The sequence below is a fragment of the Octopus sinensis genome, linkage group LG5, assembly GCF_006345805.1.
Source record: "Octopus sinensis linkage group LG5, ASM634580v1, whole genome shotgun sequence".
Classification (NCBI taxonomy): Eukaryota; Metazoa; Mollusca; class Cephalopoda; order Octopoda; family Octopodidae; genus Octopus; species Octopus sinensis.
This window is the reverse complement of record NC_043001.1, coordinates 74,167,272-74,179,138: the sequence shown is the minus strand read 5'-3', so window position 1 is coordinate 74,179,138 and position 11,867 is coordinate 74,167,272. Positions and strand designations below refer to the sequence as shown.

General features: G+C 36.5%; 1 protein-coding gene across 1 annotated transcript in view; it reads right to left on the bottom strand.

Annotated features, from left to right (window-relative positions):
- Positions 1-408: 408 nt before the first annotated feature.
- The window catches only part of LOC115211920 (out at first protein), a 34,028-nt gene continuing 22,569 nt past the window's right edge, over positions 409-11,867 (bottom strand). The window contains exons 2-4 of the mRNA XM_029780669.2: positions 9,364-9,498; positions 8,268-8,445; positions 409-5,561 (exon numbers count right to left, since the gene is read on the bottom strand). Coding sequence (XP_029636529.1) covers positions 5,287-5,561; positions 8,268-8,445; positions 9,364-9,498 — 588 coding nt within the window. The 3' untranslated portion in view covers positions 409-5,286. The remainder of the gene's footprint in view (positions 5,562-8,267; positions 8,446-9,363; positions 9,499-11,867) is intronic.

The window sequence follows — 11,867 nt, the reverse complement described above, 5'->3', positions numbered from 1 at the left end:
ATGTATATATATATATATATATATATACATATATACATACACTTTTTGAGATATATATATGTATATACATATACCTTTTGAAATATATATATATATATATACATCATCACACTTTTTGAGATATATATATATATATAAACACATGTACACACACACATATATACTTTTTTTACTCGTTGGGTTTGGTGGATATGAGCAGAATGCCCTTGTTCTTTACAGAGCATCTGACATGTTAGACACAGAATCTTCTAGAAACACAAAACGTAGTCAAATTGTTCACACATGCACACACATATACAAACATAACAGTCTGTTTCATTCCTGTTTTGACAATATCAAACCTGTTATATTTGTCCAGTAATTACACAAAAGGAAGTGGAATTGGAAGAGATAACACAAGGGAGACAGTTTTATAGAAACATGATAGAAAAAAAAACAAAACAAATTTTAATCATCCATAGAAAGATGTGGCATAAACAAAGGTGAAATGTTGCTGTAGTTTGTTAATAAAACCAAGTCAGGTTTGTTTTATATGTTATAACTGTTATTTAGGTGAGGAGGGGCAGCACCTCAGGCAATTGTAGGATCTCCCAGACTGGTGAAATAATATGGTTGATATTCAGTTTAGACTTCTGTAGGTTGATTTCTGCAGGACAAACAATTAAGGGGACAAGGAGAATGGGTTGAACTTCAGGGGAGGAGATGGGTGGAGATTAGGTAAACTGCTTTAGTATAGGATCTAGAAGTAGGAGGTCATAGTGGGGCTTGACAGGAGATGGAGAAAAACAGAGAAGTGCATCAAGTGATATTAGATGGAGAAAGACGCACAATAAGATAGTTGAGAAGAGCTTAGTAATGAAATGCAAGAAGGTACAGAGAGAAGAAACTGTTTGTCTGTGAATTCAGGATTGTAGCATGTTGATGCATCTTTGCCAATCAGTGAAATTACCTCCCTTCTCAGGCTGTGCTCAAAGATGCTTGTATGTATACAGCAGGAACCCTACCCCAGATCTCTGAGCAGTACTTCCAGGTGAACCTATTTTGATTGTGCTCAAAGATGTTTGTGTGTGTACAGTAAGAACACTGCCCCAGATTAATGAGTAGTACTTCAAGGTGCATGTATTTTGGCTGTGCTCAAAGATGTTTACGTATGTACAGCAGGAAACACTGCTCCAGATTTAAGAGTAGCATTTCAATATAGTCGTATTTGGAGTGTTATAGAGCGGGTCATTGATTGATAAGAACTAATTTCTTTTTACTCTGAGGAGAAAAACTTAGCAATGTAGTTTTAGCATTGGCGCGTGTGTGTGTGCAAGGTTCCTATAATAGGTTGAGAGACCTAGCATATGAAGGGAGTTGAGGGCTTTAATCGCGTGTTGTTGACATGTAAAGACTGATAAATACAAGACAGTTTCCTTGATATATATATAGAGAGAATGATTGTGCCTTGTTGCTGTTGAAGGAGACAAAGTATTCAAAAGGACAGAGCAAGTCTGACATGAGGTGTCCATGTTGTGTGTGAATTATGTTTGTATACATGCATGTGGGTTGAGTAAAGGGTAAGGGAATAAAAGGGGGATATCTTTTGAGTAGGTGTGTGTAAATGGAAGTAACTGCTTTAATGTACAGAAGGAATAACAGAAGACATCACCAAACCATCAAAGAAAAACCATTGGTGTGTGATATAGAACAAGCCCCAACTCCCCTAGATCTGGCTGTATAATCACTGAGTGGTGATCACTTAGGATGGGGAGTAGCACACAAAGGACACCAAAATGGTGAACACTTAGAAAGAGGAGTGGAACTCACAAGAGCACTATAGTGGAGTCACCCTAGAGTGGTGGCAGTCACTTTGTAGGTGGGGAGAAAAGGAGACTTGAAAGACATTAGTAGGGAAAGAGAGAGAGAGAGAGATGAGAGACACCATTATTGTTGGTGATGGTCATTCAGGAGTGGAGAGAAAGAGACTTGAAAAACACTAGTAGGGAAAGGGAGAAAAATATGACAGATATCACCATAGTTGGTGATGGTCATTTAGGAGTGGAGAGAGAGACTTGACAGACACCAGTATGGTTGACGGTAGTCATTTAGGAGTAAGTGAGAAAGAGGTGATCACTTAAAGAGTGAGAGAGAGATATGCTAATGGTGGTTACTGTTGGGAGGAAGACAGAAACTCAGAGGATAGCCCCACAGAAGTGGACACATCAGGTTGAGAGAGACACCAGAGGGGTGGTGGCAGTGGTCACTTTATGGGGGAGAGAGAGAGAGAGAGATTCAAGAATCAATAGCATAGTCCTGGCCACTAGAGAGAGAAAGAAAGAGATTGAAGGGACACTCACTATTGGTGTGGATAACTTAAGAGGGAGTGAGAAACTTAAAGTGATAAAAATAATAAGGATTTAGTTGGAATAAAAGCTAAAAATTTATCTGTAGAGTGTATACTTTGAGAATGATGGGATGATCACTGTCAAGGATTAGCCATTTTCTTGAGTTGGAGAAAGTAAAGAAATTTTTACCATTTGGTAAGAGTTGAAATGGTGGTGAAAGAGATGGTAAGGAGAAAGAGAATTGGAGAAAGAGAATTCATTCCCACTGCAGTTGGAAGCAAAAATAGTCTGTAAATGTGGATATTTTATCATTGGAAGTATAGAACCAGTGCTCATAGAGGAGTGATGGGCAGGAAAGTCCATCTTGACAAACGACCAGAAGAATAAGCAACAGTTTGAGATGTGAACGTCTTTACAGATTGTAGAATGTCAAAAAGCATCCTTTGTTTTCCTGATAAGCATTGCAGTAGTGGATGTTGGATGATTTCTACCAAATTTGCTTAACAGAATTCTTCACTTGTAAAGATGCAACACAGCCACAAGTGAACCATTTGGGGATTTGAGGACAGTGAGTTTGGCTTATAGAAGAACATAGCTAAAGAAAATGATCTCAGTTAGAGGCAAGCACATTTGCTACCAATGGTGATCCGAATAGAGAGTTGATCTCTGATCAAGTAGTTAACTAGAAATACCAAAGGTTTGCAGTGGTGTGTGTGTTGTACAGTAGGAAGATATGAAGTGGATTGCCTTCATTAGGTGGGGTCAGAGCCATGACAGTATCAACAGAATAAGAGCTGAATTTGAAGGTGAGAAAATGGATATGGGATGATTTAATGTGTTGGTACATCGATCATGGAATTGAATACTGATAGGTGGCGGTAGGGCAGAGGCACTAACCGGTGCTGACAGTTCAGAATAGCAAAACATTCAATCACTACATCAGCTGTGACAGTTAGTGTGGAAGGAATGATAAAACCAAGAGAGGTCAAGAAGGTTGAAGCCACTGAGAGCAGGGGAGATAAATGTCTTTAATGTAGAACAACAGACAATTGTTGGTGGTTGGAAGAGTCTAGAGAATCTTATAGAAACATATGGCATAAACAAAGGTATACTTTTATTTCATGCAGGGTAAGGGAGATAAGCTTAAACTAGGTCAGCTTGTGAAACAATCATGAGGCATATACAAAGATTTGATCAAGTACATGTGATGTTAAAATTTAATGATAGTTTATAGAAACATGTGGCAGACTCAGTTTTGGGTGTGTGGATGTGTTTTTTTTAATGAGGAGTTGTAATCAGTTGCTACATGTGACATGAACTAGGTTTGAGCTATGAAAACATAACTGAGCTAAGTTTTCCTCAGACATGACATGTGTATGACCATAGTATTGTTCAGCTACCACATGTGCCATGACCAAATCATGTTTTGTCATGTAACATGACTAAAGTTTTGCTTAGTCACTACACGAGGCATTACTGAACTTTCACTTAGTTATGACACATATCATGCCCAAGTTTTACTGAGCCACAACATGTGACACAACCAGTCTTACTCAGCTACAACATGAGTCATAACCAAAACCTAGTTCGGCAACTACATGTAGCATAACCAAAGTGTTACTAAGCCACCACATGAGGTGTATACTAAAGTCTAATTTGCATAAACATGCTGTACAAGATAATGTACAGCTGTTAGAACCTGAGTTAAGAATGTAATAGTTTATTTGTTGTTGTTTTTTTTGTTACTGAAATTGATTAGTAAAAGATAAACCTGAAAGAATCAGAGAAAAAAAAAGAATACTGAGAAGGTAGAAGGGATGGGGGGAGGTAAAGAATGAGAAAGGAGGTAGGAGGAGGAGGAGGAGGGGAAACATTAACAGTGTACAGTTCTAAAAATTTATCCAATGGAGCAAACAATAGTTGACACTGATTGTTGTTGATATTGAGAAGAAAGTAAAAAAACCTACTTACCACCAGCGGAATATAAATATTTTGGTCTAGTCTAACAGGTAAATAGTAACAGGGGAAAAATTTTTTAAAAAAAACTGACTTGTTTTTGAAGTTGTAAGGCAAATACCATACATACATATATACAGAAGACATAGAGCCATCCAAAGAGAATCATACACATGCATATAAGGAGATGCACATATGTAAAAAAAAAACAGGTAGAGATATGTTTATATATATATATGCATAAATACATGCATGTATGTATTGCTCAAAATATGTATATATGTGTATTATGTATGCATGTATGCAGATATTAATGCAAGCATGCACATATAAATATATTTACACACACACACACATACACACACATATGCACACACATATGCACACACATATGCACACACACACATTAATGAACATGTTTGTACATGTTATATATTTGCAAAAGCATTATATACTTGTGGACAAGAGCATGTGTGTATGTGTGAATGTATAGAAATTCTTGCATACAAATAAAACCACACATTCTCTCTCTCTTTTTTTTCACACACACACACACACACACCCACACTAATGAACATGCTTGTACATCTCATATATGCAGGTACATTATATATATCTGTGGACATATATGCATGTGTTTGTATATATACAGAAACTGTTGCACAAACACACTCTCTCTGTCTGTCTGTCTCTCTCTCACACACACACACATGGATAAAGTATCTAATTTATAATTCTTCCTCATGTGACATTCACACAGAAGAGCAACGAAAAACTATAAATAACCAATTTTTTTCCATTTTACTTTTTACAATATCTTTCTGAGACTTTTTTTTCTTCAGTCTTTTCTTTCCTCAATCCAACAAACAAAAATGTTTTGTTTCTTTTTTTCTTAAAAAAATCCAAGATGAAGGCACTATCACCAGTGTATAAAGAATTACAGGATCAAAACTGGAAACACTGGTTAGCAGCAGTAAGGTGCACTGAAGTGTTGCAGTAGTATCTAGTAGTCCCACATGCAATTGGTTTTCTGCATTTCATAATGTTTAAAGATATGGCACTTTCGACATGTTTTGATACCACATCTGTAGCTGACCAAATGTCCCAGGGAATCATTCCCACGGCAGTATTTCAAGCCACATGGGTACCAACCAACGCAGATTTCAAATTGGCAGGAACATGGTTTTAAAGAGTCTGATATGTCCCGACATCGGGGATATTTGGATGGTATATACTGTTTGGTGGCAGACTTCATTACATTGTAATCTTTCCCTAAAGCTGGAGAAGGAATAGAAGAAAGAAAAAATGGTAAATCAAGATTAAAGTATAATCTAAAGATATATGGAAATAAATATAAAGATAGTTTAAAAACATTTAGGTTATGAAGTGGAATCTTAGCCTAAAACTAGACAAGGAACAAAAGATTAAAATGATAAATTTATATTAAAATATTAAAAAAATGCTTCTGTCTTGAATTACCATGGGATTGTACCTAGAAAGTTCCCCTCTGAAGCACAAGTCTGTGCAAAGTTGTTCATGGAAGACCAGCAGATGCCCATACATATCAGTCTCCCCTCTCCATGCCACTGATGTTGTCCCAGGGAAAGGCAAAAGCTAATACAGCTTGACACCAGTGATGTTGCAATTCATTTCTACAGCAAGTAAATGTGAAAATAAAGTGTCTTACTCAGGAACACAACAGACAGCCTGGCCCAGAAATCAAACACACAAACTCACAATTGTAAGCCCAACACTCTGACCACTGAGCCATGCACCTTCACTGTATCAAAATATAGTTTAGATTAACTCTCTAGTATTCAGATTAGTCTGTCAAATGTAAGGCATATTTATTCACACTGCTTTCAATTAATGATGCATTATCTCATACCTATGAGATTTCAATGATGAAATTTTTTATGTTTAGAATAGCATTATCGGTTTGGTGTGAGAGGCCAGATCTGGCCAGTTTGAACATAAATCGGGTATCTTTTAATTTTTATCTTTTACTTGTTTCAGTCACTAGACTGTGGCCATATTGGGGTACTGCCTTGAAGAATTTTTAGTTGAATGAATCAACCCCAGCCCTTTTTTTTTTTTGAAGTCTGGTACTTATTCTACTAGACTTATTTGCTGAACTGCTAAATTATGAGGGTGTAAACATACCAACACTTGTCAAGCGGTAGTGGGGGACAAGCACAGACATACACATATATATGTCTGTATATACATGTGTAAGTGTATGTATGTCTATATATATATATATATATATATATATATATATAAAATAATATGTTACATTACTCAATAGTAAAGATAAAACTTGACTATTGAGTAATGTAACATATTATTTTATAGATAAATTTCCTCTATCTACATAATCCGTCTGTGGCCGTTTGCCAGCTCCGTCTGGCACCTGTGCGGGTGGCACGTAAAAAGCACCCACTACACTCACGGAGTGGTTGGCGTTAGGAAGGGCATCCAGCCGTAGAAACACTGCCAGATCAGACTGGGCCTGATGCAGCCTTCTGGCTTCACAGACCCCAGTTGAACCGTCCAACCCATGCTAGCATGGAAAGTGGACGCTAAATGATGATGATATATATATATATGAAAAGCATCTTTCAATTTCCATCTACCAAATCCACTCACAAGGCATTGGTCAGCCCAAGGCTATAATAGATGACACTTGCCCAAAGTGCCATGCAGTGGGACTAAACCCAGAACCTTGAGGTTGAGAAGCAAGCTCCTTACCACACAGCCATGCTTGTGCCTGCCAATATATAGCCAAGAAGTGTGGCAAAAAGGTAGAATATTTTGGCAAGATATGGCCAGTTCAAAATGCTAAAGAGTTAATGCAAGCAGAAAGATAATTTTAAAAACATTTAGGTGTTGAGCTGACAGAGTCATTAAAGTGTCAGAAACATGCCTTGTGGTATTTCTTCCAACCCTCTGTGTTCTGAGTCCACATCAAGGTCAACTTTGTGCTTTACCTTCTCAGGACAATACAAAAATACCAATCGAAGGAAGGGGACTGGCAAAACAATAAGAATGTCAAGGCAGATGCCTTGTGGTATTTGTTCTGGATTTTTGCATTCTGAGTTCAAGTCCCATCATAGCCTACTCAGATGGTAGACTTATTCCATCACCTGCCACCTCAGATACCTTTAATAGAGTCCACTCTGTTGTAAACATTCAGACCAGGTCTCCAGTTTGAGTATACCTTCCTTCCTCCCTCCCACCCATCAGTTTCAGTGGTCCTGTAAAGGATCATTCACATTGCCTTTGCTCCTGACTAAAAGAACAAAAAACATTAAGAACAGTTTCTTAAATAGAACATTACAGCCATCTTTAAAGCATATGCATTGATTCCTGTAGTCCTAATGTTTTGCTGTATAAAACATATAAACAAGATCTACAGAACCAAATACTCAACAATTCCAGACATCAATGAGAGATAAACTTTCCTTTTAAATACAATGCTGCTATATCACAATTAATGTTTCTCACAATAGGGTTTCAAATCATGAACTACAATGAGGTTATAGCTTAGAGAGGAGAACTATACCAGCTATGATACCTATTTATAGTTTGGTGGACTTAGCCAATTAGAGTTATCAATATTTACTTGTAGCAAGTTGCACCCAACAATTTAACGTTAAATCTAGGTACAAAATGTTTACCCTTTATAATTTTAGCCTTTGCCCTCTGACTTTGAGTAAATACAGTAAGTATTTTAATCACAGCCAAGTCTTGTAATGATCCAATTACATAACACGAATGATAAAAGAAGGGTTTAGAGGTTTCTCCCTTGCATTACTTCCCTTAAAATGAGTGTAAACAATGTTAGTACAATTCTTGTAATATCATGTGTTTCAAGGCTGGTTGACTGATGCAGTCCAAAGTAGTATTGTATCTTAAATGGAAGTTAAAGGGTACCAAAAAAAATGCAATACAGAAGTGTTTACAAATAATGATATTACTTACAACGGGAAATGATTCTCAGGTCAACATCTTGCGCAAAAATCTTGTCATTTGCATCTCGGCAAATATTATAAATATATGGACTGATTAAATGGGATTGATCTAAGTAAATGATGAGGTCGTGATTGTGGATCTCTCGACCCTTGTCATCTTCTGGGGTACGAATTGCTCTGGAATTTTTCTGGAAAAAAATTAAAAAAACATTTCTTTACTTTTCAAGGATATTAGTGATTTCAGGAGATAACAAATAACAAATGTGAGATAAATAGTGATTTTTTTTTAACTAAGAATAAGAAAGTGGGAAAATTAAATGTTGTGACATTCATACCTTTACATTAAACTGCAAAATTAGGACTATACAGACAGATATCCTACCTCATATCCAGGCCATTCAAGTGGTTAACAAAGATTCACTCATCAACACATAGCTAGATATTTTCACATAATATTGGAAATTAATGACATTCATTTGCAATAATTATATGATGCAAAAACAAGGAGACACACACACACACACATGTATACAAATTCATATATATATATATATATATATATATATACACACACACACACATTTCTTTCAGTTTCTATCTACCAAATGCATTCACAAGGCTTTGATCAGCTCTAGGCTATAGTGGAAGACACTTGACCATAATGCCACATGGTGGGACTGAACCTCAAATCATGTGTTTGGGAAGCTAAGTTCTAAACTACACAATCATGTCTATTCTCACACAGCCACACTTGTACCTATATAGTCACACCTGCACCTATACTGTCATACTTGCACCTATACAGTCACACCTACACCCTTACAATCACATCTGCACCCATACAGTCACACCTGTACAGTCACACTTCCACTTATACAGTCATGCCTGCATCTATACAGTCACACCTGCACTTATAGTCACACCTGCACAGCCATGCCTGCACTTACACATGTACATCTGCACCTATAGATCCTTGTCCCTAATAAAAACAATGAGAATTGAATGACTGAACTGTTCAAGAACCAACCAAGTGCTTACACTACAATATTCTAAGTAAAATTAGTGATATTTTATAGGGAAACAATCAAAACATGATTAGAACTAACCTGACGTAATTTGGACATGGCATCAGAAGAAATGAATTCATTCTTTAAGTAGTGCATCACAAAACACATGACTTGGTGCTGTGTTTGTCCTTGTTCCTCCTCAGGTAGCACAACAGCTCGGAATATCTGGATCTCCTAAACAAATAACAACAAAAATTAATTCATTAATTAGAAATTTATATTAATGAGAAAATAAACTCTTAAAAAAAACACTGATGGTAAAAGTATTTCTGTATGTTTATTATTAACATTTTACATTTGATAACATAGGAGCAGGTGCAGCGGTGTGGTTAAGAAGCATGCTTCCTAATCATGTGGACCTGGTTTCAGTCCTATAACACAGCACCTTGGGCAAGTGTCCTTTACTATAACCCTAGATTGACCAAAGCCTTATGAGTGGATTTGGTAGACAGAAAATGAAAGAAGTCTATCATGCATGTATGTGTATGTGTGTATATATATTTATAGAAAACAAAGAGATGACATCAGAAAACCAAACGTTATGCAATGAACTTCGTTAGCTTACAGCTGTTTCTGCTGTGATGGACTCTTAGTTGACTACCAGGATAACATTCTATAGCTTCATCAGAGCCTTCAATATGAAGTGCACTTCATTTATCAAATAAAGTGCACTTCATATTGAATGCTCTGATGAAATTATAGGATGTCATCCTGGTACTCAACTAAGAGCTCACTACATCTTACAAGAGAAACAACTATAAGGTAATGAAGTTCATTACATAACATTTGGTTTTTCCAGTGTCATTTCTGTTTTCTATTATCACTCTATACATTATGTTCTGGGCTATACATTTATTGAGTTCTACACCAGGTTATTAGTCTCACAATGACTAAGCAAAATATTAAAGTATACATATATATTTTAAGATAACGTTTATATCCTCTACTGGTTGCATATCTTGGACTTTTTGCACACTGCATCTGCCAGTTATAAACATTACAACTACTTGTAGTCAGATTTGAAATAACATGCCTTCTGTCGTTAGTTTTCTGTATTTTCTTAATTCTATGTAAATTTGTTCTGTAACTATATAAAAATATATAAATATTTATATGCTTAAACACGAGTGTTCATCTTCTGAATATTTTCAGTTTTTATTTCTCTATATACATATTCCTATATATATATTCACATGCGTATATGTATGTATATTCTATATATCACACCCAAGTGTGTTTATCTGCATCAGTAACTACAATATATATATATATATATATATATATACACATACAGGGTGCAATGGGTTAATTGTTGGCATTTTATATTGTTAATTTCATGCACATGCATTGTTTGTTTTTGATTTCATTGACTACATAGTATAGTAGGGTCAGTTGGGCACCATCTGTGAGAAAAACAGCACCATGATGCAATTCACTCTGCCAGAAATTTGGAAACGATATGCTGTACTGCTTGGCATTCACACCAGAAGCTCCAAAACAAACAAACATTTCAGAGTGCTTGTGAGTCAATCTGAGGACAGTGCAATCTGAGGACATATACTGAGAACATCCAGTCAACATCATGGTGTTTGGAGTGATCACTAGTGATGGCGACGTTATGTCTCCATTCATCTTCCTACACAACCTCAAACTCAACACAGAGGCCTACATCAAGTGCTTGGAGGAGTTAGTGCTGCCTTGGGTCAAGAGGGTGGCTGCTGGAACACCCTATGTCTGGCAACAGGACTCTGCACTATGCCATACAAGCAGGAGAACCCAGTCATGGCTGTCAGACAATTTCTGCAACCACATCACCCCTAACATCTGTGGGGTGCAGTTAAGTGAGAGCCCAACAAAATTTCTTGTAACACCAAAGATGAGTTGAAAGCAAGGATTAGGGCAGCATTTACTAGCTTAAACAAGGAGACCATCCAGAAGAGTTGCAGGAGATTCAGAAGTCATCTGGAGGCCATGGTTGAAGCTAATGGTGATTTTATGGAATAAATTTACTCTTTATTATTTCAAGATATTTTTATGTAATTTTGGTAAATATCATCATCATCATCATTTAACATCTGCCTATCTGTTAAAATGAGATGTCAGTCTTATTTTCATTTTTGCGCAATTTAGGTGACAGTTTATTATGTCCATAAACAGAGACTTTGTAAACAGGTTTTAATGGGGACACAATTGTTTGATATCTTTCACATCAAGGAAACAGTCTATACCTCACACTCTCTAATCATGGAAAACACAAAATTAAAACCTTTACAATTACTACATATACTAGATGTCACAATTTCTAATTGTCTTTTCTGATAACTCCACATCATAAAACTACATCCCAAAGACTAGCCTTCTTCTTGAAGGTCAGAAGTAATTCAGCTCTAATCCAGTGCTGACCCTAAACGAAGCTCAAAAACGACTCAGAATTAAGTACCACTCCCATACTTGAGGTGGTGCCAAGCACACATGAACTCTCACACACACACACACACACACACACACACACACGACATCATCATTACTGTTTTGATATGCAC